Here is a 26,328-nt window from a genome sequence, read left to right on the forward strand (position 1 = left end):
AAATTACGTACATAGCAAAGGTGGCGGCCATTAGTTTCATGCGAACTGGACTTTGTGTTTCATAATATTTTACGTTTAAAAAGGTTAAGAATGCGTTTGTACGTATGTAAAAGTTATACTATCTCTTACGAAATGAAAGTTAGAGAACAATTTTCAATGGATTGTATTTTATTAGTGATAACTTATCCTATCGCATGTTGCAGTTAGTCACGCATGAAGATTTAACTTAAAGGTTTGCGTGATGTAATATCTAGCAAAGTTAGAATGATCTATGGTTCGATTTTGCACATAGTTGTGCAGACCGGGTTGAAAGGAGAGGTAGAAATTTGTAAATTTCGTATGATTTGTTTATAGTGGTTTTGTGCTAACGCACATTTAAGGTCGAAATTCGTCTTCTTTTCCTAAAAAATATTTAACTAGAGTGGCGATTAAAAACCTGTGAATAAACTGAACGTGCATAAAGAAAATTTTGAAAACGGATCAAGATGCAGGAATCTGAGCCGAAAAAAGGCAAGAGAGGTGAGAAAATAGTGGTACTTCTTATTCGCAGATGTTGCAAAATAACAAGGATACAGCTTCTACGAATTCTATCCTTATTTATCGTTTTTAACAAACTTTTAGAGTTTCTTTTTCACGTGAGAAACGTCGTCTGCTTCAAGTTAACCTCACTTAACCGCTTTTCTGTTGCATACGGAAAGGATTATGAGATATTTTTAGTTTTTCTACCACGTTCATAGTTTGACAGGTTGAAGTTCAGTTTGTCTGCTGTATTTTTAGGAGTATAACAAACGTTAAATATTTCATCGCTTTGTAAAATTTATCGTAATACTTAGGCTTTAGGATACGTATTTTATAGCTGTTTGAATATGACGTTAGATAACACGATTCTCTTCTCTATTGAATATAAATACAGTACGAATGACATAGTCAGTGCATTTAACGACGTGTCATATAAATATTTGGCAAGTACATTGATTGTTAAAATTAGTGGAAAGTGAAAGTGGTTCAGTTGTGAACCAGATTGTGAAAGTACCATGAATGGCAGGGTGTGATATCATGACCTGTATAAAATTTAACATTATTTTAATTTTTCTTGAACATTCTAGTGGGTTAACTCTTAATTTTCTGTACTTGCAACTAGATGCTTGCAACATTATAATTATATAACAGAATACAATTTTGTTAACAACAAAGAAAGTAAATGTTTTATTTGATTATTAATTTGTAAAAATACAGGTTTTTTACTGTTTTATGTACAATTTTTATTTTTGAGCTATATGCATTTGTTACCAATATATCTATGTTTATATTCGTGAAAAGAATATTTCACAATATTATGTACACATTATGAATACATGTAACATATTAAAAAATATTATCTCATGATTTTCACTTGAAATCAGCCAGAAGAAAGCGCAATGATAGTGCAGAAGACATTGAAAAGGTATTGGCTGAATTGCAATTAGAATATTCTGGAGAAAAACCAGAAGAGAAGAATGAGCCAGTTGAACAAAGTGTTGATAATGATGTGGATAAGAAAAAGAAAGAAAAGATGGGTAAGAACAAGGAAAAAGATGATGTTATTGATATTAAAGAAGAGTTGAAGACTGCTACAAATCTTGAAGCAAATGATATTGATGATGATGCTGAAGTTATTACTGTAAAAACTGCTGCACAAAAGAAAAAGGAGAAGAAGGAGCGGGAAAAACAGAAGAAACTTGCTCAAAAGAAGATGGTATGTAACAGATATTTTATTGTTTTGTTTTACATTTAGGATAAATAGTATGATTTCTTATGTTTCATTCAATTATGTTAGGAAATGGGTAAGCAGACAGAAGGTGAAGAAGCAAAGGATGCAACTGCTCCAGAAAAGGAAGTAAAAAAGGAGAAAGAAGCAAAGGTACTAGATGCTACTGAAGTGGATGTTACAGCAACAGAGGGCGATGAAGGCAAAAAGAAAAAGAAGAAAGGTGGCAAGGAGGAGGCGAAAGAGAAAGGTAGCAAATAGTTTTGTAATTTTTTATAATACAATAAACATGCTGCACACTATATTTGTTAGGATGTAATATTAATTTGTGTCTACATTTAGTGTAATTATGTATACATAATAGGCAAAGGTCCTGGAAAGAAGACTATTGCTGCTATGCAAGAAGCATTGAAGAAATTGAAGGAGGATGAAGAGAGATTAAAACGAGAAGAAGAAGAAAGATTACAACAGGAAGAATTACGAGAGCAAGCACGATTGGAGCAGCTTCGACTTGAACAGGAACGCAAAGAGAAGAAGAAACTTAAGGAGAAACAGAGGAAAGAAAGATTAAAGGCAGAAGGAAAGCTTTTAACTACAAAACAGAAGCAAGACAGGGCAAGAGCGCAAGCTATGCTGAACGCACTTAAAGCTCAAGGTTTGGATTTACCGGATGTAGCGGACAAGAAACATAGACCAGGAACGCGTATAAGATCAAACAAAGTGAAGCAACAGGTCAGCGTGGATGAGAAGGACGATGGTAAAATGGATGAGAGCATAACAGATACAGATAAAGTTGAGGTAGAAATTGTAGACCAACAGTCAAAGGAAACGGAAGAGACGCTGGACGATGTCAAAGATTCATGGGATGCTGAGAGCAGCGAAGATGAACCGGAAGAAGGTATTAACTGTATACAGTCACATATATATTTATATTTGTTCAACAGAGTCTGTTTTAATAAAGAATAATTTAATAGATAAATCAGACGAAGTGCCAAAAACTCCCAAGAAGGTGAAGGGAACGAACCTTTCATCTGATAAAAGAAAAGAAGCGCAAAACAAGATATCTAGGAAAGAATTCTCGGAAAGTGAATCGGAGAGCGATAGTGGCAGTGAGTCGGATACAGAGGAAAGCGGGGACGACAGTGGTTTAGAAGACAAAGTGTCAGATGCGGCAAGGAAAAAGGAACGCGCTAGAGAACGAATACAACTTCGAAGGATAGAAGCAGAGAAGAACAAGACACTGGAGAATCTTAGAGCTGCTGTAGTGTGTGTTCTAGGTCATGTCGATACTGGAAAAACAAAGATACTCGACAAGTTAAGAAGAACAAATGTGCAAGATGGCGAAGCTGGCGGTATAACTCAACAAATTGGTGCAACGAACGTACCTATCGATGCCATTCAAGAATCAACGAAACACGTTAAAGGAGTAAGTATTTTCTGTTTCATTATTTTATGAAACGTTCATATGAAATATATCGATAAAAAATAATTTCTTTTCAGTTTGCCGATAAGAAATTCCGAATTCCGGGCTTATTGATCATAGACACTCCTGGTCACGAATCCTTTAGCAATTTAAGAAACAGAGGATCTTCTCTTTGTGATATAGCGATATTAGTAGTAGACATTATGCATGGTTTAGAACCACAGACTATCGAAAGTATTAACTTACTGAAAACGAAGAAATGTCCTTTCATAGTAGCTTTAAATAAAATCGATAGGTAAAGTATTTAAAATGAATAGCTATACGATCGCTTAAAGTGAAATGTAAAACTAAATTATAAAATAGCAATGATATAATTTCCACAGATTATACGATTGGCAAACTATAAGTCGAAAAGATATTCAAGATATAGTGAAAAGCCAAACAATTAATACACAGCGAGAATTCGAAACCCGTTCGAAGGAAGTAATCGTGCAATTTGCTGAACAAGGCCTGAATGCCGCATTGTTTTATGAAAACCCTGATCCTAAAACTTATGTTTCCCTTGTGCCCACTAGCGCAATTACAGGTACATTACTACATTATATACATTTTCTAGGCACCATTGACATTCTTTAACCGTTATTGTTTATATGCAGGTGAAGGTATGGGTAACCTTTTGTTGTTAATAGTAGAGGCCTGTCAAGGCCCATTAGCTAAGAGACTCATGTATAGTGAAGAGCTTCAAGCTACCGTTTTGGAAGTGAAGGCATTGCCGGGTCTCGGCACTACGATAGATTGTATTCTAGTCAATGGAACATTGAGAGAGGGTGAAACGATGATAGTTGCTGGTACAGACGGTCCTATAGTGACTCAAATACGTTCGCTTCTTATGCCACAGCCGTTGAAGGAATTGAGAGTCAAAGTAAAGAAACAGACATATTTCTTGGATTAAAAATAATTGGATTCGATTAGTTAAATTTAATATTGTTTATTTTTCGTAGAGTGCGTATATTGAACACCGGGAGGTGAAAGCCGCACAAGGAGTGAAAATTGCTGCGAAGGACTTGGAGAAAGCAATTGCAGGTAAGAAATATTTTATTTTTAACGGTATAAAACGATATACTTATGGACAAAATAAAGTTACTTATGTTCTATTCTATTTTATAAATAGGATTGAATCTCCAAGTGGCTCAGAAACCGGACGAGGTGGAAATCCTGAAGGAAGAAATCGCGAAAGAGTTGTCCAGCGCTCTCGGTAACATTCGCCTCGCGGAACGCGGAGTTTACGTGCAAGCATCGACCTTAGGGGCGCTCGAAGCGTTACTGGACTTTCTCAAAAGCAGCAAAATACCGGTGAGTTTCTTTTTTCAGATCGTTTTCGTATATTTATTTTCGAATCGATATATATCGAACCGAGTGAACGGGCTGTAATTGTAACGAAGGTGGATTTCAATCACTATTCCGAAGTTTCCCATAAATTTTATGGACTGATAAGGTTGGATTCGCATTCTATTGAAAATTGGTTAATCTCGTTACTCTATCTTTCTTTTCGAAGGTTGTGATTATTTTAAAAATGGCGTCATATGATTATGCAACGAGCACCAAATATGATTAACAGGTGTCTGTTCTATGTTCCTCGCTGATACGGTAGATGGCGTTATAGTTCATATTTTAAAAAACGTAATTTTTTTTTTATGTGCTACGAATGCCTTTCTACTGCATAGAGAAGATTTTACTGGGGTTATGAAAGGCCCCAGTGTGCCATTACAGGATTAATTACACGTGTATTTTAATACACGTCTTGTTGGCGTTTCTTTCATCAACCTTTCGCGCGATCTTTATATTCAATGATGGAACCACGAAGTAGCAAGTGAAACGTAACCGCGGGATTGAACGGAGCTTCCAGCAGAAAGATAGACCGTGGAACTGACAAAGAGATTATGCGTGCGGATAGAGAGAGAAAAGGACGACAAGAGGGAGAGAGCGAGATGGAGAGGGAGAGAGAACAGCAGCAACGAACCACTTCCTTCTTAACAGTTTAGCAGGATACGACTCATTGGTCGCATACGGTGCTTGTAGTTGTGATCCATCGTGCTATCAGCCGTGTTGTGCATCCGTGGGCACGCCTTATAGGCTTCCACAGGGTGTCTTGTATGTCGCATGATTTTTCATCGCTCGCGGACTTTCAGATTTCGCGATTCAACGCGCGAAATATCCTTTTGCTTGAAATACGAGTCACGAAAGTATTCCTACAGTTGTAACATAGAAATAAATACAGCGATATTATATTATTAATTATTAGGGACGGAACAAATCTGTCTACCTCGCAAAGTGGCTCGTGAGTCCATTTATGTTGGATAGTTCTGCTTCGACCGAAACATTTGTCGCGTCTTCTGACAATTGGATTAATAAAGCGGAATCTGAAAATTAGACGTCGCGATGTCGTGGAAACGCATACATTAGATCGTTGCATACGTGATGCAGTCTCATCGAGATTTAAATATTCCAGCGGGATAACAAGAAGTAATTGATATTTGTGCAGAGTTTGTAATTACGGTAAATCGATCCATCGATTTTCATGGCAAATTCGCGCGTGAGTCTTACCAGGCCAAGGCCATTTACTACGTTCGGCCATACTACCCTGTGCGCACCGAATGTCTGCTGATCGAATCTTAATCTCTTCTGAAGCAAGTTATTTAAGTCCAAAAGCATCAGTATTTAAATGGCAGGGTTAGGTGGGATTATTCTATAGCGCTAAAAAATATCAAAGTGAGATTCTTTGCTCGGAGCACACCAAGCAAAATCTCCGATGCTGACGTGGCTGATCGCGCGAGTTCGCGTCTACGGTTCGAGCATTATCGTTCGTTCGATGATATTCGGAACGCCACGGTTCCTGTATCGGTCGTCGTTGGTGCATCAACCGTGATTTGCACGATAAAGAGAGAGAGAGAGAGAGAGAGAGGAGGGGGAAAAAAAACGAAGAAGAGAAAAAAAAAAGCAGTCACGGCGTTCGGTTCTCGAGGTAACGTCCGAAACGGCCTTAAGCCTGTCCTTCCTCGGATTATGAATGGGCTGCCCCCACCGTATCGTACGATCACGTGGCCCGTGACGTCACGTTTTATCGCAGGCATACGCGACACACGAACGCACGCACGCACGCATGCATCCAGCCGTAAGTACGGTCCCTCCGTCACTCGACTGGCAATGCGGGTATGCTTTTACATATGGCACGCAGGAGGGAGAACGATGAGCGCGTGGAAGCGACAGTGGTGGGGGGTACCGGTCGGTGTCTCCCTCTTTCTGTCGCTCGCCGTTTCTGGTTCTCTCTCTCTCTCTCGGTCTCCGGTGTTTCGTTCACCGACGCGATAGAAAGAGACGCGCCAAGGCGGGCCAAACCCGCGGCGGCATAGAGATTCTCCGGGAAGGCCTCTCTTCTGCCAACACACAGAGACACGGACGCGTGTGGGCTGGAAAAAGGAATACGTGACCGACGTACAGGAAACTGCCCACACTCGGAGCAAAAGCATCGTGGGTGGACGGACGGATCGACGAACGGGCGGACGTACGTCGCGATTCGTAAACCCCTCGGCTGTGTGCGTTTGTCCGTCGTTCGGGTCTATAAGGCGCGTGTTGCGCCAGAGAAGAGCCACGAATGTCGTGCACCGGGCCAGGAATGCTCGATGTCGATTCGAAAATTGGCTTCTTTCTTTTTTCGGTGGGTACGCGTGGGCGGACGAGGGCACGGTTATCGATATTTCGGTACCGTTCGATGGAACGAGCACGCGTCCGCTCGTGGCCTCGTTCGTACGGACTTTATTGTTCGCGACTCCTTTTGGTCAGCCACGGTCCCAATTCCCGCCGTTGCATTAGGCTCTTGGAAACTTGGAGAAATACTACCGCTGGTTCGAGTTTCCTCGCTGTATACACCACGAGTTTGGCACGTAATCTGTATATTTATGCGACGACCTTTCCCAATATACCTTGCACCGAACATTCGTAATTTGCTCGAAGACCGAAACGCGTTGAAAAATATGCAGCGTTAATTCGAACCTCGATTACGTTAATTGGCTTATGGGTGTACACGATTTTGCGGGGCGAGTTACCGCTTGGAAGAGGAACGTTTAATATTTTACGAAGCGAGTCGCTTTGTTACAGCTTCAAGCGCATACGTACGCATATCCGCTTGATTATGATGGCGTTGGCGAATTGAGGATTCTTGCCGAGCGTCTTCCTGTCCTCGTCCTGTTTAGGCGAGCAGGATCGGAATAAATAGTTTAACCGGGACACGCGCTATTCTTCTTGGAACGAGCCACGAGCCACGCGGATCGATTAATAATTACCTGTCGCGTTTGTAATGCAGGCACGTAGAAATTAACGTTTCGGTGCTTCGAGCGAAAAGAGTGTCCCTGAGGAACGAGAAGGATCGCGGCGGGTCCTAGATCCGAAACTTACGTAGAAGGATCGTGGGATCTTCCCTGGTCACCTTTTTCCAAGAAAATATTCTTTAACACCGCTCGAACATCTTAATTATTTCGTTGGTAACTTTCTCGGTTAATAAATACGTGAAATTCTCATTTGAAGAACAAACAGTGACGTTTCTTGTTTACAAATTAAATAAAATTAGACACTTTCTAGATGTCTACGAAGCTTTCGGACTCGTGGTGGTAAATCGTAATGTTCTTCTGCCAGTTGTTTTTTTTTTTGCTCAGCTCGTTGCCGCGACTGCGTGCGAACGTTTCTCCTAAAGACTGCATTTTGACACAGGGAATCGTCAGGTACACCTCCCTGGTTGCATTAGTTCGTCCGGTTCAGTCTTCGTAGCGATTCCTCGAATGGAAACGATTATGTAATAGATAGGAGCGGCTAGATAAGAACGGGTAGAGAACAAAGCCCAGATATACGTGTGGAACGCGTCGATTTTTCGCGAGACACGCACAGCCCGACGCTTGATTTCCATTTCCTGTTTCGTCGATCTTCGTCCGTTCGCCTTGGATCGCGGGAACAAAAAAACCGGGATCGAGGTAGTTACGAAAACGCATCCTTTTTAATAAAACGAAAGATCAAACAGTTTGGTTCGATCTCTGGGGGGAAAAAAGACCTCGACGTATTACCGAAACAACGCAAGTATCAACGCGTTAACAGCGCGCGGGCAGACATTATCGTTCGGATCGGTTTCCGTAAAGATTTCGAGATTGTCGGTCAACGTCGTTTATTTCTCTCCGTTTCAGCCGCTAATCCACGGAGGAGAGCGGCTTCTTCTCGCGTCGTGAAAACGCGTATATAGGATCGTAGGATGCCAGGCACACGGCCGACAGAGCGTGCACTCGCGTGTCCGCGCTCCGCATATCCGCTCCCATGTCCCGGTATAGCTGCTTATATACCGCGGTTAAAAACAATGCGAGGAAACGAGCCATCTTTTCCTGCTGCAGAAGAGGAGCGAGCTGCACCTCCGTCCGCTCGTCACGATCCACGATGCACCGGAACCAACCGCGCCGCCGCACAGACTCCACGGACACGCGCGAAAAATCGACGCGTTCCACTTTTTATCTAGCTTCGCCAGCTTTCAAAGTTTTTTTTCCCCCGATCCAGCGTAACAAAACATTCTATCCAGGTCCTAGAGAACAGAGGATCAGCAACGAATTTTCAAAGCTCTATCAATTTGTTGACTCTGATTTGATTTCTCGTTCGCCAATTGTTGCAACAGTTTCGAGAGTTCGATAAATTAGAGTTTCCTTGTTCGGGAAACGTTTCGCGGTTTATGACGAGAGGCTGACGAGGATCCGTGACCTGCCGGCCGGTTTTTAATGCCGGAAGCGTCCCTCTTTCTCCTTCGGACCCCTCTGTTTCTCTCTTCCTCTCGACTTCCTCCCGTTTTGTACCAGCATTTCTTTCGCCGGCAACATCTGTCGTCCGTCTTTTCTCCGTGAGCCTTCGTCTCTTTCCCTCCGCTTTCTCTTTCCCCTTTCCCCTACCTTCGTCCCCCCCTTTTATCCGTAGCTTTTTGTTCTTTTCTATTTCCCTCCGTTTGCCTTCTCTCCCTTCGATATGTAGCATCTGTTCCGCTCGGGCGAACCTATTGCCAAATCATCGCGAATTCCTGCCGATTCTTCCGAATGGCCGTTGACGATTTCCTTCTGGAGGAACCAGAAAGGGATATTCAACCCCTTTGCAGCGAACAAAATTGCCCTTTTCAAATAAAAGCTACGAAAATATTATGGAATCTGATAGTGACCCAGCGGTGGGTCATGCGACCCGATTTGAGCATTCTGTAAATGACCCAGATATGGGTCACGCGTCGTGAATCAATTTAAGAATTCAAACTATCTACATTTTTCTACAGTAAAGTACCCAGGGGTTCGAGCTGTCCACTTTGGAAAACGATTTAAATTACAAATGAGGGAAATATAAATTACCCAGTGCGGAACTACGGAACGAAGAAATGCAGGGAAAACGTATCTCGATTTAGCGACCTAATTGGGAGGATCTCTAGTGCGTCCAAATGTATCCATTCTAGCGAATTGCAACACCCTGAACAGCGTCGAAAAGCGTGATGTTGTTTTGAAACTCGACGCCTTCGATTGTCGTAACAGAAGAGATTTTCTTCATCTCACGGTGGTCGTTACGATCGAGTTTATCGTCGCGTATCTCGTGCAAAATGTATCCGTCGGCGCAATAAAGAACGCCTTAAGCTTTTTCAAACTCGCGTACCGAAATTTATCGCGGCGAAAGGTTTGACATTGGTTTTCGTGCGTTATTTTTAGATCGGTATCGTTTTGCTTTATTTCACGCACACGCACACGTTGGCATTTGACGCGTCCATTAATTGTCTCCGACCCCAGCGATCTCTCATTCTCGTTTCCCACCTCCCACGCTACACCCTTTTTTTCCGTTCTCTCTTTTTCATTCATTCCGCCGAGCCACGGTCCTTTTACCTTTTTCCAGCGGATGGTATCACAATTCACCGTTCATCAATGAAACATGACTAGCTCTCGGTGTTTCGGTGAGTAGGCTCGTTTATCGGAGCGGCGGTGCCTTCTAATTGGCTCGCGTTTTTCTTTCCTCTCCCCTCCGCCCCTCGTTCATCGCCGCCGGTTCATTCATACATTACGTAAAGGTCACGGGTTTCAACCAAGTTGTGCGCTGCCAGTCCGTGAAACTTAAAGGGTCGTTCATAACGATCCCGTACTCGTTCGGAGCTTCTGCTATCGGATAAGAAAAAATTTAATTTTAACATTTTCTTTTAAGAGATGTTCAAACACGTTTGGTCCGTTTGTTATCGACGACGAATTTCTATTTTTATTTTTTACAGTGGTTAAATTATGAGACAAACGCGAAAGAAAAAAAAGCATTATGGCTTCTACCGATAAAGAGGGAGAAATTTAACATGCGTCCAGTGGTACGTCAGACGTTTATGACACGGACGAAACGCGTTACGATGGTCCACGCAAAGAAACACGAGCCAGTCGTATCTCGTCCTAATATCGGAATGCGACGGCTCACCGGAAGTCTTAAAAACCCTAATCTCAGAAAGTTCCCGGTATCATCTTCTTCTTGTCCTGTTTCTCTTTTCTCTCCGCTTTCGGTGAATGATTATCGGACTCCCCGGATGTCTCGGCTCGAAAATTAGCTTGTAAATATACGAACCGCTGCGTGGCCACTTTATCCACGGGCAATTAGTCGTACATTATCGTCCAAAAGTTAGGGCACGCCGGCTGGAAAGAAATCCTTAAGCGTCGTCGAGTCAGATATTTAACAAACGGAGGATTCGATTCTAAATCAGCTGACAAATGAAACTACTTGTTTTTCAATTGTTATTCTTTCTTCTAAAACTAACGTTCGTGTAAATTTCTACCGTCTATTTTAGACGCAGAAACGTGTCTTCTCTTTTCGACAACCACCGCTCCATATAGTAATTAACTCGGAATATGTATTCGAGTCTTGTAAACAGTACCATAAACACTACTTAGATCGTATCGTAAATACTTCATTTTTATCTTTATTGCCAGTAAAACGGAGCAGATTCATCCCTCGAGATATTTACAGCCACTCGGTGAAACGAACGCTGTCTCGACGCGCTAAATCCATGATCTCACAGTCTCGGGATTACAGACTCGCGAACATCATAATTTCCTTAATTCCTCTTGAACACGCTCGAGATTTTAACGCGTTCAACGTTTGCTCGTGAACTACTTTGAATACTTTTTCGCGGCAATACATCGCGATATATTGCTATGGGGGGTTGCAAAGTGCGATGCACAATCGTGAAAAGGTGGCCCATCTTCTCCGTTCTAACGACGATGGTAATAATAGTAACGGTAACAATAATAACAACAACAACAACAACATTGGATCGAAGAATGCGGCTGTAGGCGTAGCGAGAGATTTGCTTCGGATAAATATCGTGAGTCACCGTTGACCCCACGTGGCGCAGAACGTGTCGAGCTAATTTTAATTTCTGCTAGACACTGGCGAGATTCGATGCTAACTTTAGCCGGCGTGTTCTTGATCGACGCGTCGATCGAACGATGATCGAGATTCGAGATCGCGGGACAGGCTTGTTTGTAGGCGCGTTTATTTCTACGTGTCGCGTCTCGTCTCGTTTCGTCTCGTGGCACCGGCCAGCCGAATCCGGACAGCATGCGTCACTAGTTATTTCTGCAGCCAAACAGACACACGCTTACATACATAGCGTTCCACTGTATTTATGTTACGGTGACAGTGGTTTATGTTTTACCCTAATATTTTGTTTTCCTTCCAAGTACGGAACTCCGTCGCGCTCGAATCGACCGTTCCCGTTTCGCCACCCTGAGTTTCGGCCCCTGAGCGATCTTTTTCGCGGTTTTGCATCATTTTTTTTTTTTCAAAAATTCTGTAATTAGTTATCATTAAATCGATGTTATATCGTTTACGTTGCAGTACGCTGGAATTCGTATCGGCCCCGTTGTCAAGAAGGATGTCATGAAGGCGTCTATCATGTTGGAGCACGACAGTCAGTAAGTACAATGAAAATAATTCTCGTCGTAACTATGTCAAGCATCGATTTTAGTTAACGCGTTGAACGACCGTTCGCAGGTACGCTACGATTCTCGCGTTCGACGTGAAGATCGAGAGAGATGCCCAGGAATTGGCGGATTCCCTCGGGGTGAAGATCTTCCAGGCGGACATCATTTATCACCTCTTCGACAAGTTCACCGCTTACAGAGAAGAACTGAAACAGCGCAAGCGGGACGAATTCAAGCATATCGCTGTGTTCCCCTGCAAGCTTCGCGTTTTGCCGCAGGTGCGTTACCAGATTCTTTGGTGCACCATATAACGTCGTTAAAAGTACGGAGGGTAGTCGTTCTCTTGGGGTCAAACTTTCCATTTCTCTTATTTTTAATCGCGTATAAATATCAATTGTTCCGTAAACAGTATATTTAAGTTGCTCGAATTTAATTGAACAGCCAATTTATATTAGGCAGCGTGTACGTAATGTATTCTGTAGTGTGGGTCTAGTAAATTCTTTCGTGCCCACTCAAGGGTTAACTGTTTGGGCGCTGGTGGGTCGATCAGTGGGCGCGGTGAACATCTATAGGCGTTGGACGAATATGGTTGGATAATAGCGTTCGTGTGATTTCCGTACATGGTGTACGCCAAGCGTTCTTGGCACTTGTGTAACCGATCGAGGGGATCTACCCGTTTCTCGATGAATCACTGATCGACAAACCGGGAGATTTATCGTACAGTCTAAATAAAGACTCGTTATCCTAGTTTCTTCAATGAAATTGTTCAAGTATAATATTCGTGTAAATTGGGGAGGGGTCGAATTTCCCGCGATTCGAGAGCGTGTCCGGTGTGGCCGTAACTCGGTCGGTCGGGCGTAGTGTCAGCCTCCTCGAAGGGGGTTAAAAGCGTCCCTGTCGGAGTCGGTGGCGTCCGCGGACAGATTTCGTTCTGAAAGGCCACTCGTTTCTATTTCAGTACATCTTCAACTCTCGAGATCCTATCGTGATGGGTGTGATGGTCGAGGCCGGGATCGTCAAAGAAGGAACACCGCTCTGCGTGCCCAGCAAAGACGTGAGTATTTTTATATTTTTCCTCGTCGTTGTTGTTGTTGTCCTCCTTCCGATACGATTTCTCGTGGCCGGCGGTACGCCGTCCTCGAATGCGCCGTGCGTTATCACGGAATGGCTCCGCGTTCTATCGCGCCGCGGGCGGAATACAAATCGAAGGGAAGTTCTCGTCGCCGCGCGAGCATAATTGCATCGCGAAAGAAAGACGAGATAGAGAAAGAAGGAACAAAAAAAGAGAAGAAAGAAAGAAAAGGCACGAGAATTAATTTAGCAGTCCCGTCACGGTAGCCGCCCCGCCTCTTTTCTCCTCCGCGACTTTGAATACGATTATCAGCGAATTCGAGTCGAATCCTTAAGGGGCTGAGCGCGGCTCCGTGCCGTGCAAGCCGCGCGTAGGTGAACTCGTTCGTTGGTTCATTGGTTCGTTCGCCGGGGGAAATAGCGGCGATCCAGTTGGCCGCCGATCGATCGTCTCGATCAAACGGCCGGCCGCGTATAAAACCGCTCCGAACCTCCGCCGGTTTCCTCGACTTTCTTTCTCTTTCTCGTAGGTGTGACCAGCGCCAGGCGACCGGACCCTTACCCCTTTTTAAATAATAATAACGAGAGGTGCTCGCGTAGGTGTCGCGAGAATAGGTAGTTGCAAGCCAAACTTTGTTCTTAATCGCAGAGCACTCGATCTCGATCGTTGCTCAAGGAAAAGAGTGGAAGATAATGTTGTCGTTTCTTCTTTTTTTTTTCTCGAAAATTCGAAGGAATTATCGAGTCGGTCCCATCACTGGTCTCCTTCTCTTTCCCGTAGGAGTTAAACTGGTGGGTAGCCGTTCTTTGCAGCCTCGCCTTACGCGGTAGCACGCGAACGCTACAGGTTGCCTAGCCTCGGAAACCGTAGGCGTCGCGATGCCATTAGCAGCCTGCAAATTCCCCGGTAAACAAAAATTCCCAAGTATACACTCTCGTGAAATCCACCCACGGCGCGCCGCGGCCCCGAAATGATTTACTAGGCAAATGGTTCGCCTCCGAATGGTCGCGTTATTTGCGCAAGATCTTTGGAAGATTTTCGTGCGTGGGAACTGTTTGATTTATCCGAACTAGTCGTTCGAGCAACGTTCGATTGTTTCCTCGAGCCTTGCATCCGCGTACGCTGGTCTACGTCGATCTGCAACGTGTCGTTTCCTTTTCGTCCCCATCATCCTTGCAGAAGTTACAGATGGGAGTTATAGTTTTGTTAATTATTGTACGAATCTAGTCGGAATGTTTTTCGCCTAGATTTTCATAGCAGAGAGCAGTGCTTCTCAACCTATGGGTCACGACCTAAAACTGGGTCGCGGAATTATCTATAGTGGGTCGGTGAACTGCACACACCATCTGGCGATAAGATTTTAGATTTTTACAAAACGAAATTGTTAAAAATGTCCATTGAACTTTATGTTGAATTTAAACTATTCGGAATCGAAGGGTTTGGTAAGTGGAAGAGGGTAAATCGATATTATTCTAAAAATTATTACCGTTTCTATGTCGTGCCAGCAGGATCATAAACTGTCAGCATTTTTTTTAATGCCGAAGACTGGTTTTGCTTCCTCTGCAATGAAGCATATGTAGAAAACATGAACGAGTGCATAAAATTTGCATTATAGGTTTGTGAAAGTTGCAGGGGAGTACGAAAAAAGACGTGAAATCTATTATTGCTCCGCTGTCGCTTATAAAGTAGTCGTAAATAATGAAATTTCACGTCCGTTATCAAAAGGCTACCATCAAATTAATTAATCGCTAGTAGGATCTAATAAGTAGCAATATCTGTTTCAGAAATCGATCTATAACTTCCACTATTAATTTCCGTGCAAATTAGTATCAATAAGATAAAACATCTTAATGTATCGACCAATGGTATTAGACAATGTGCCATAATAGCGTGTCTGTTGTAAACCCGAACCATCAAACGGGCTGAATGGAAAGTTCAGCGTGGGCCACCGATGGTGCACGCCGCGGTGTTCGAACAAGAAGCGTTGGACGAGTCTCCCGATGCTTGACTTTTAACATTTCCCGTCGTCTCTTCGATTCGAGTGGCGAACTCGACAGGATATCGCGGCGTAACTCACAATATTAATTCACCGGGGATCGGGCCCGTAGAAAAAGAAAAAAGAAAAAAAAAAAGGAAAAGGAAAACGGGACGACAGGCGGCGAAGTGTGGTAGTTGGACGGAACCGCTTTCGGTCCGGCGGTTACGTTTCGAATGCAAATGGAGGCATAAATTATATCCGATTCAATAATATCGGAGCTGTATGTGGGTGATAGTAACGCGTAAAATTCGTATCGAGTCGCGGTGCACGGCATCCGCGTGTGTCCGGCTGCGTGTGCAACGAGCATTTCTCGCCCGCGCGTAGAAAGCAGCTCCGACCACGTTGCCGGGCCCACGCGCGTCCACGTTCAACGTGTGCATGTACACTTCTCTCGGCCCTACCCTGCTTCATCGTTGCATTTTGGCCTTTCTTAAAATTCAACGGAAATTCCATCGGTAGAAAGCGCCCGACTAGCTGTTTTTATCGCAGCTATCACGCCGCCTCAATGGCTCTTGCTCCGAGCGATTTTAACGCGTTGTCGATGGGCCAAGCTCTCCAGTAACACCTATGGTTGACCGTCTTTAAATTACAACTTCATTTGCAACATGGAACATAGAGTCTAATCAGCTCTTCCAACGATTATAGATCAGAAAGCGAAAGAAAGGCTTGAAACTCAATTTCGGAATTGGGAAAACATACGTACGATCGGTTTAACGCATTCTGTTTGAGACGGAGGAGAGTTTTAATCTGTTCGAGAGTTATGTAATAAAGAATCGCTCTACAGCGAATGGTCGGGAACGTTGGTGAATAGAGCCGGGTCGGTATCTCTTGTCGCGATACTTTTTATTGGCAAACGATGATCCGGACCGGATGTCGGATATCACGAAACCTAGTTGACTTAGGTCAGGCCTGTGCTCCGCGCGTCGAATGGATCTCGTGCTGCTCGCGAGCGGGAAGAGAACCAGATACGACGTCTCGTGAAAGGAAGATGACGAAGGCTCGCGCAGAAAAAGACGCGTGGCACGCCTTGTACGTGATTCCGCAAGCGTTCAGCGAATTTCGTGCGCCCGACTCGTTACGGGGCACCGTCGTGCGCGAATTCTCAACGAGAATATTATTAAAATGGAACACCTCGAATGCTGTTCGAACGTTTAAGAAAAGTAATGGCCGCCGGAAGTAGCGAGGGCATCGTATCGACGTGTAACGTTTTCGACGAGGATCGAAGACGATTCCCGCGGATCGCTGACAGAAGATCGATCGGTTTTCGAAGAACGAAGTCTATTATTGCGATTGGAGGCATTTCCTCGGCCGGCCGTCGTTATCGGGCGTGTACGCGCGTTGCGCAACGGCCTCGATAGGCGCTTTAACGTCGAGCGGAAATCCGGCGGATTCTTTTAGCCTGCCGTTTTCTTGCCGTTCCGCCATTCCTTTTCTTCGTCTTCTACCTTTTCCTCTTCTTCTAGCGGCCGTCTGGTGTTCTTACCGAGCCGCTGGATGACCCGAACTTACGCCCGCGATACATTTTCTGTTCGCGAAAACGATGGGGGGTGTCTTCTGTACCCCTTTTAAGAGGATCCACTGACTTGTGAAATTCAGATAAAAAAGGAGACCGCTAAGGACGAAATGTTTCTTTTGGTGTATCCACCCCTTAAAATTATTCAAATTATATACGGGACATTTTTTCGTGTCGTCGGGACTGAAGAAACGAGTCGGGTGACCTGTTACGAGCAAAACATCCTGCATAATAGTTTATTTCGAGAACGACTCTGCTACCAGTCCGTTTACGATCGTCAAATTGACCGTCGTCGGTCGAGTCCACATTTGCAACTTTGCATGTCGATGCATAATTCATATTATAACATCGTAAACATGTTTATCGTGGAAAAAGAGGAACATCGGACGAAAAAATTTAAAAAGCAAATTGCGGAAGGTCGCCGTGTAATCGAAATACAGCAACGATTGAAATGTAAATAACGTCCGATGTTTTCACCTGTTACTAAAGGATCTTGGAAAAGCATGTAATATTGTACGAAATACAACGACAAATCGAAGAAAAGGGTACGAAGGACCTCGAGCTCGATACTGAACAGATTTTGGTAGCGCGAGTACAATAAGTTATGCTAGTCTCGTGCCTTTCTGTCTACCCGAAATCATTTTTTCTTCTTTTGCGCGGCTGAATATACCGATACGAGCCAGGATAGATCGATTGTGTCTCGTTAAAGCTCGCCTCCCCCTTGTCGGCGATGCTTCAGACCCTTTCACGAAGTCGTGTCACGACAGCTGGAAACTCGAAGAGCGCAAGACGAGTAACCGTGAAAAAGAGCCCCGTCTAGCGAAGGGATGGAGGGCCCTTTTATCGCCGCAGGTTCAACAGCACGCTATCTTCGGTCGAGAAACGCGATCGATGTCAACCTACAAACCTACGACCACAGAAGAGACACACGAGTAGACCTTACACCTTGGCACAATCTGACGGCGAAAAAATATTAAGCAATCTCTCGGTAGAGCGCCAAACAAATTTCTTAAGAATCAAAAACGAATTCTTAAGAAAAATCGACAGGGGGTGTTCAAATTTTACGACGAAATTAAAAAATTTCAAATCGTTCTAAAAAAATTATTTTTAGTTGCTGGAGTCAATTGCAATCATTTTTGGTGAATAGACATACCCTCGAAATCCTAACCAGTTTCGAGAAAAAAATTCACTAAGTGGCTAAATTTTACGACGAAATTAAAAAATTTCAAATCGTTCTAAAAAAATTATTTTTGGTTCCGGGGGTTAATTGCAATCATTTTTGGTGAATAGACATACCCCCGAAATCTTACGCACTTTCGAGCAAAAAATACATTGAATGTAAGATGTACTTTTATACCTGTGTTACAACTTATTCGATTCTTCGTGTTTAGAAATTGAAAAGCGACGATCGTTGCGTAGGTTTCGAAGCAGGTGGTAAAATGGTCGGCAGATTGATAGCAAAACCGTCAAATCCATCGACGCAACGATCGTTCCAGCGTATTATTTTAATACGATAATGGGCATGGAGCATAATTAGCGGAACTAGCGGCGTTACAGATTTAAACGCGACTTCCCGTCGGTCGTCGGTTCGACGTACGACGATAATTATATCAAGGAAACGCGAAGGAGATTTTCGAGCCGCCACGAATTATATTCCCGTCCGTCCCGAGTGACAGGAACTAGAAACTCCGTGGTGTGTGAGTCCCCTTCCGGCGGAAGGCCGCTCGTAACGTTCTTCCTTTCTCCGCTCCTCTCTCTTTTTCCTCTTGATCTCCTCTATCTCTGTCTCTCTTTCTAACACGTGCGCGCGCGTGCGCCGTACACGTCCCTGCGCCCCTCGTTCTCCGTCTTCGTTCGTTCAACAGGTACCGAAGCACGTTTGTGAATTTACTGATCGCGAGTAGAAAATTAAAACGTCGGAGAAGAGGATCGGCCGAGCGGGAACGGTTCACCGCGAGGGAAGCTAATTAACGAGCACGCGAACGGAACGCGATACGTACGCGTTCCCATTATCGGGCCGCGATATGCGCGAGCCGTACGATTCTTTCGCGCGCTTTAACGAGCCATTCCGGTCTGTCCCCAGAAAAATATCGATCTTCCTTCACTTGGAAAATCTGGGATGATTTCACCTGGGGGGTAGAACATGTTCAATTCTTAATATTTAGCTGTACGTTAAGCCCCGGTGCAGTTAACCGGGTCATCTTCGATCCCGAGCTCGTGAAACGGTAGAGCGATCCCGATACCCGAGGAAAGAGGGACAAAGGGTGAAAGGATGAGGCGGCAGGGATGGTCAGGGGTGAAGCGAGCATACGTGGGACAGCGTATCTACGTTTAGAGCGTATAGCAAGTGATAAACGACCGGAAGGAAGCCAGAGGCGTTTCCACGAAAGTTACAGGCAAGCCGGAAGGCCGAAAGACGGGATGTGGTTGGTGAGTAAGTGGCGTCGACGCGTCAGTGTGCGCGTATTCTGCCCCATTCCAGCTTCTCTCTCGTTTCGTCGTGCTTCTCTAAGTAGGCAGCTGGTTAACGTTGCTATCGTAGCGAACGAACGAAGAAAAAGAGGAGAAATAGCCGGGGAAAGAGTGATAAAGAGGCCGGAGGAAAGACGGGGAGAGGGAACGAGAGAGAAACGCGCGCGCAGGCCGGATGTCGAGTTTCCAATGTCGAGTAGATCGTTTTACCCGGGCTCGCGATTAATTTTGCCAACGGCGAATACCGACGATTATCGTCGCGTCGACGAAACCGTGTGCCGAATTCTCGCGTACCGATCGAAGGAATGCTCGTCCCGCTGTTCAAGACGCGCCCGATCTCTGGGAATCGATCTTCGTCGAACGTGGAATCATGGAACGTGGATCGACAGGGTTAGAACTGAAATAATAGAACAGCAGAGAAAATGAAGCTTGAAATTTGGATCCCGTCGAGTGGAATTTAGACAGAGATTTAGACGAAGTCCAGCGATTCCAGGCATTTGGGGTATATGAAGATCAATTGGACGAAAGTAAATTAAATAAATATATGTCTTGGAACGAAGGATCCTGTAAACAAGCTAACAGAACTTTGTTCGAGCGGTACGCGGTTAAAGAAGTTTGGGGACCCCTGATCCGGAAATGCTTCATTTCCTTATTAGAACTCTTTTTCTAATAGTTTCTCTAGACACGTGTCCCGGGAATACAGTCGACTTTTTGTTCCTACGTATGCTCTCGTACGTTTCTTAACAATCCGTTTTCGTGGGTTCGAGTAATCGAGACTCTCAGCGGGAAAAATGTGGGAAAGGGTGTTCGGGGTTACCCTGTTATTGGCACAAGGGTTAATTCGTCGTTTGGTTGGATAAATGCAAAAAAGGGGTCAGCTCTGTCGCCGGTGTAGATTGTTTGGCGAGGTAACCCTCCCCGTCGGGGGAGGGTTGTTCCCCGAGGGGGTGTTGATTTCCACGTGTCTCAGGTTCAGATGGATTTCCGTGGAAGAGCAAAGAAAGGAAGAAGAGTAGGGCGATAGGGGAAAGCGGGAGGAAGAAGAGACGGAAAGAGGGTCGGGGTGTTGGCATACTCGGTAGCAGACGCGGCGCGGCAAGCGAACGCGCGAGACGGGAACCGGAAGTCTATTTTCGTGTGCCGCACCGATTTAGAAAGCTTTATAGTTTGTACGAGCCTGAGCGGCTAACAGCCAACCGTCGTCGGCGTGGCTCGCTGCTTTGAGTGCATGCACAAATTGAGATTTGTGCGGCGTTCTCTCCGTTCTCTGTCTCTCTCCGCTCCAGCGGATACCGCGAGTATTTTCAAACCTACGTGAAATACCAGCTCGCCCCGGAGATAACTCCGTTCCCTTGGAAAACACGATCTACGATTAAAAGCCCCTCGAATCGAGGGCCCACGCGTCACCGACGGAAGAAACGGCCCCGAGTTATCCTGCTCGTCACGGTTGTCTCGCCGCGAACTATGCACTTGGCTGATATTTCAATTAACCTTTTCGCTACGAACAACGCGCGTACACGTGCCAAAAATCCACCGCTCGCACCAGATAGTATTCAACTGTTTTAACGTGTAATAACGCGCGATGAAACATTCGAATGGTTGGGGATCGAGATAAATTCTTCAGCGGGTTGCTCGCGATCTCGAAGATTTGGCGTCGATCATAATCGTTGCGAGAAGGATCATCGGTAATTACTGTTGAGACCATGTTGTTAGCGCAACACAAATAGCCAGGGCATAATTTTATTTCAAATATCCTATCTGGTTTCGTCGATTGCGCGACCATAAGGCGCAACAGTTCTGTTCACGTTTCTCTATCGTTGATACTCGTGATACACGTTCTTCGAGTAACATCGGTTGCGTTGGCTTCGAGTCGCTTTACTAAACTTAGATCCATTCAGAACGATGTCTGCTCTCGAATCCGGTCGGGTGTGTGTTCCGTGGCACGTTTCTTGGCGACAGTAAACAAGGGAATCAGGCTGCAACCAGCAAGACCGTGCTAATTCCCTCGCTCAAAGATCGACAGCATTTTAAAAACTATAATGGAGCAAAACAAGGATCGATAGGACATATAACTCTTCTTAACGACGTAACGTAGCCTTAATAATAATATAGTATTAATGCTCTACTAATACTCGTAACGATGTCCGACGTTATTCGTAGCCACAGGGAATAATAAGAATGCGATTAGAATGTAGATTAGATAATTAGGAGATAAGGCTACGGAAATCCGGCTATATTGCCTGTAGAATAAACGCAACATAGTTGCCTACAATTTGCTAATTGCTTCGTTGTGTGGAATAACAAGAATTCTCTTGATTAATGTCTCGCGAACGCGTGTTATCGCGTATAATGATTTTGTTCACTGGTGATTCAATAAATAGGAGGAACTGTGAATTGCTCATATAAATATAGAATTATATTTTTGTCCCTTTTTAATAGTCTCGATGAAAAAGAGATTTTCACGAGTGCTACGGACGTAGGGTCGCGCCGACAGCCAAACAGACCTTTCGAAGATCAGTTTATTCGCCTCGATAGGTCTCTTTGTCAGACTTCCATCGATCATAACAGCTTAATATATCTTTAAGAGCCTAATTAATACAGGAAGCAAATATCTTTATGTACCCGGTCGAGTGCTCTCTTCCGGACGGGAAGAGTGACGCTAATCACCGGATATATCGGGCGACAAACGTCGGTATTCATCAGTGGCGTAGTTCGCTACCGGTACCGAGTATCAGCGTATCGCCAAGAGATAACGGACGGAGCGAGGAAACGTTTAACAAAAAAGGGAGAGCGGACCACGTAGAATGATTAAACCGAAGGGTGAAATAATTCACGTATTGAAAATTAAACGTCGCTCGTGGAACGACGAAGCTAAAAACTCTACGATCGACTAGAGCTGTCTTTTCGTTGTCAATATATAAAATACGCTTACGTAATTTGTTATTGTCGTCTTCTGGAGACAACCAACTCTTTCTTTCAGTCATTTAAGTTTGGATACTTTTCTACGATAGTGATTACAAATCTTGATTTTTTCTTGCCCATATAAGGGTTAAAAAGGAAAGAAAGAAGGCGAGCAGAGCACCGTCGGACGTAAGACGGCGCTTTCTCGGGCCTCGGTGCAATTATGTATATATGGTAATGTTGTCAGGTGAGACTCCGGAGGAGAGTGTCGAAAATCGGACGATCGCAGCACCATAAAAGTAACGAGACAGAGAGGAACAGGGAGAATACGGGAGACGAGAAAACGTTAAGGGGACGAACCGGCGAGGTTCGTCTCGAGCCGGCTACAAACGCGATCGTGTGGGCATATTGCTCTTTCGGCGTGGGTTTCGAAACACACACTCCCGGGCATATTCGACCGGTCATTGTCCATCGATCGACACCGTGCTTCTGCTTCGCGCGACGTCGATCAGTTCGCTGTCTAGTTTGGCAATACCTTTTCTTATATTCCCGCTAAAGATCAACGGTCGTGTTCGTAGAAACGAGGACTGTATGGTTGAAACCGATGAAAGAATTGGCTCGAGACACCTCCCACCACTCCATTCCGTAAGGTAAATTCTTCTCCCACCTTTGTTTGGGCAACGATTAGCGACGGAGTCGAGCGTACGAGTTCCGTCGAAACTTCATCGAGCAACCGGAGTTTCTCTATCGAATTCTTTTATTATAATAGTTGACCATTATACGAGAAAGAACGTTATAATTTAGATACCTGGGAGGGGAAATCCCAGATAAATAGAATCACTAATTACAGTCGTCATTTCGAAAGATAAAGTGGCGGTCTACGCGTGTCTACGTGCAAAGTCGCGTCCGGGTTTATCGCCCACTTGGCGCTCTTGCAGCTGCAGGTGTGTTACGGCAATAACAAGACTCTAAACGACATGCTCGAGCTTTCTTGTCTCTGTGCGTTGCTCTATAGGGTGCTCCTAAATTCGAAGATCCGATCTGCTCGAAACGTGCCACCGGACAGCCCCGTCGGTTTTCTTCGAATTTTCGCGCGGATTCGACGAGGAATATTATCGCTCTTCGCAAGATTGGCCCGTCGAGGTTTCGTGGCTCGTGCTCGGAGGTGAAAATGTTCGAAAAACTTCGAGGACACTCCGTGTACGTCGGCCCACAAGATCCAGCAACCTACGTGCCCGCGTATCTGCCTACTCGGTCCAACGATCCTCGCCCGGTATTCGCGGCGAAAACGTATCGTCGGATTACTTTAGGTTGATACCTGAGTGGTAGACCTTTGTAGCAGCGACGTTGCTGATTTTTCGGCTCTTAGCCAATGTTTGCGACCGTAGAAAAAATTGGCAGAATACGACGTTGATAGATTAAACGCTGCGAAGAGAGATCTACTTAACCGACAGAGTAAATCAATCTTGTCGACCGAATAGTTTAGGTCTACCTTGCCGATCCTGTGGTAACGTTAGAGATCTGCCTAACAATTTTCTCGTTTTGTTTTTACAGTTCGTGGAGCTGGGCCTGGTCACGAGTATAGAGTACAACCATAAGTCCGTGGAGTCTGCGAGAAAGGGTCAAGAGGTGTGCGTGAAAATCGAGCCGATACCTGGAGAAGCGCCTAAGATGTTTGGACGTCACTTCGACGAGAAGGATTTCGTCGTGAGCAAGGTAGGTTTATTCGGTTTGTCGTAGTCGTTGTAACGGATGCAAAGATTGCGTTTCTCGCAACGAATTCTATGCTTTGGAGATTAATTTCCGTTGCGATAATGGGTCGTTCCGCTTAAACCGGACGTGCCGCGTAAAATGGCAACATAAATGGCAACGTTTCGTCGTGAAACAAAGCACGAGGAATAAAGGAGGCGGAACGGCTAGGAGAGGCGAACGTTTCAGCGTTTCGTAGGTGCTCACAGCTGCTACGAAGGAATTCGATCGACAGGTGGTCCTTGATGAAATTCCGATGGAAAACTACGCGTTTTGCCAACCCTCCTCGCTCTTACCCTCGTTGGTCGATTCGCATAGCTTTGCAATTTCATCAAAATCAGTGGCTAGCGAGACGGAAACGATCCCTATTAGTATGCGAGACTCTGGTCGAAAAAGGAAGATGCACATCCGGCAACGATCAGGCGTCCACCATCGACTTCCGCTCTTCGCAGAACCTTCGTTCCTTTCTCGTTTCCCCTCCCCTCGCCTCTTTCTTTTCCGCCTTCCGCTTTGGATATCGACTACGGATCGACGAGCCGCATACTTCGACGGAAGCGTAAATAGGATGTTCAACGCATTTCGTTCCACGCGCACACTACGATTCACCGGATCCAGTAACCGTGAATGTAGATCGAGACACAGAATTCTCTCGCGCGACATTATAAAAAAAGGACTATTATTCTAATAGGAAATAGTGCTTGCGTTGGAATCGAATATTCGTGGAACGCGTTTCCCGATCGTATCGATGAACGATTCGGTCTAACGAGATCGACAGCGGGCCACTGTTTGCCCTGGGTAACGTACGCTGGACTCTTCCACGAGTTCGGTGTTTAACCGTGTCAACTCTTCTTTTCCTGCCGCGTCTATCCGCGCTTTCCGGTTGTGCACGCGCACTCTACGGCCTTTATGCGTGCAGGGCTTCGGCATCTTTGTGTGCTCCCGTGGCGAGCGGAAGTCGTCGTTACCGTTCGCTTCGTAGAATCGATTCTCTGGAATCATCTTGTTCCCACGATGATTTGTAGAGCGACGATTTCGCGCGTTCTCCGACCACGTCGACGTTTGCGTTCGCGGAACTCCAGCCCCGCTTCCATTCGCCTTCCATCTTGGTGTTTGTTGGTTACCGATTTTTGTTTCCATTCGAAAACCGTAAGGCGACAGTGTCTTTTCCTGCTACGTTTTGAATCATAAGATTCAGCCTTTACGGTTTGAGGGGATGTCCTATCATTTTGTTGCGGAGTGTAACAACGAAGGTATCGAACTCGTCGGTGAGATCGTCTGGCTATATAGTAAAACGTCTGCAAAGGTTCCACGAGGAGGACCCTCTTCTGCTGATTGTGCAATGTTGCGCAGATAGAGGCTAGAGCAAGAGAGAACTACGATAAGAGGGATGAGAGAGAGAGTAGGATAGGCAAAGAATTGTACGGAGGGAGAGCTGCCCGATGTGTACATGTGTTTGTGTGGATGTGTACGGGTGGAAGAGAGAACGCGAAAGGATGGGAGAGAGGGAGTGAGAATGAGAGGGGGAGGGAGAAGTAGCAGGGGCGTGGCGGGAGGCAGGCGTCCTCAATAGCCGCGTAAAACCACCATTGTGACCGATCCATGAATGAAACGGGACTTCCGGCCGGGAGTGGGGGCGGAAACAGTTGTAAAGCGTTACGTTAGTGAATGGACCGTGTGCGCGAGCATGCGCCTGTCCTCGCGAAAACCGATTCAAGGAAATTATTCCTAGCCGAGGAGGACGATTAAAGCGTGAAGCGGTCTTCCTAATTCCGACCTGGCGCGCTGACAATTTTCCTGTCTCGTTTTAATCTCGACACTTTTACGGAGTAACTGGCTCTGTTCTACGCCAGCTTTTTATTTACATTTCATTCTGTCGTTTCCACATTGTTAAATAGTCACGGTGGACGACGATCGATTCTATAAAAACATGCGGATTCACGTAATCTGGTCTAATGTGTGACCACAACGGATTTTCTTCGTTTGTTACAGATAAGCAGACAGAGCATAGACGCGTGCAAAGAGTACTTCAGAGACGATCTGGTGAAGACGGACTGGCAGCTGATGGTGGAACTGAAGAAGCTCTTCCAGATACTCTAGGATTCACTGTCCACGGCGGAAACTTGGAGGGTCCAACGGCGGGTCCTTCATGCTGACACCAGGACGAAATCTGCGATCGAGGAGTGGACGAGCCTCCTTGGATCCGTAACCGATCGTTGTCGATCGTTCTCCCAATTTGTAATATACACGCCGAAGTTTTCGATCTCTCTGCCGTTGTGTTTGATATCCGCAAATAATCGGCGCGCACGCCCGTCATGCTTCGTCCTGTGAGATCCCTCGATCGCCTCGGGTTTCTTTGCACGCACGATATTACTTCGCGAATAAAAACTGACAATGAAATATAGAAATATATA

The 26,328-nt window shown here is 45.1% G+C and overlaps 1 protein-coding gene across 1 annotated transcript; it reads left to right on the plus strand.

Annotated features, from left to right (window-relative positions):
* The first annotated feature begins 287 nt into the window (after positions 1-287).
* On the plus strand, positions 288-26,318 carry LOC122395919 (eukaryotic translation initiation factor 5B). Its single transcript, XM_043393839.1, has 15 exons — positions 288-519; positions 1,404-1,735; positions 1,817-1,997; positions 2,112-2,645; positions 2,722-3,173; positions 3,248-3,465; positions 3,554-3,756; positions 3,827-4,092; positions 4,172-4,253; positions 4,342-4,523; positions 12,087-12,163; positions 12,243-12,450; positions 13,131-13,226; positions 23,723-23,884; positions 25,907-26,318. Exons 1-15 carry the CDS (start codon positions 486-488, stop codon positions 26,012-26,014), a joined length of 3,135 nt encoding a protein of 1,044 aa, XP_043249774.1. The 5' UTR covers positions 288-485; the 3' UTR covers positions 26,015-26,318.
* Positions 26,319-26,328: the final 10 nt, after the last annotated feature.

Source organism: Colletes gigas, unplaced genomic scaffold (genome assembly GCF_013123115.1).
Source record: "Colletes gigas isolate AHSC1104 unplaced genomic scaffold, ASM1312311v1 Colletes_gigas_Sc00006, whole genome shotgun sequence".
NCBI lineage: Eukaryota > Metazoa > Arthropoda > Insecta > Hymenoptera > Colletidae > Colletes > Colletes gigas.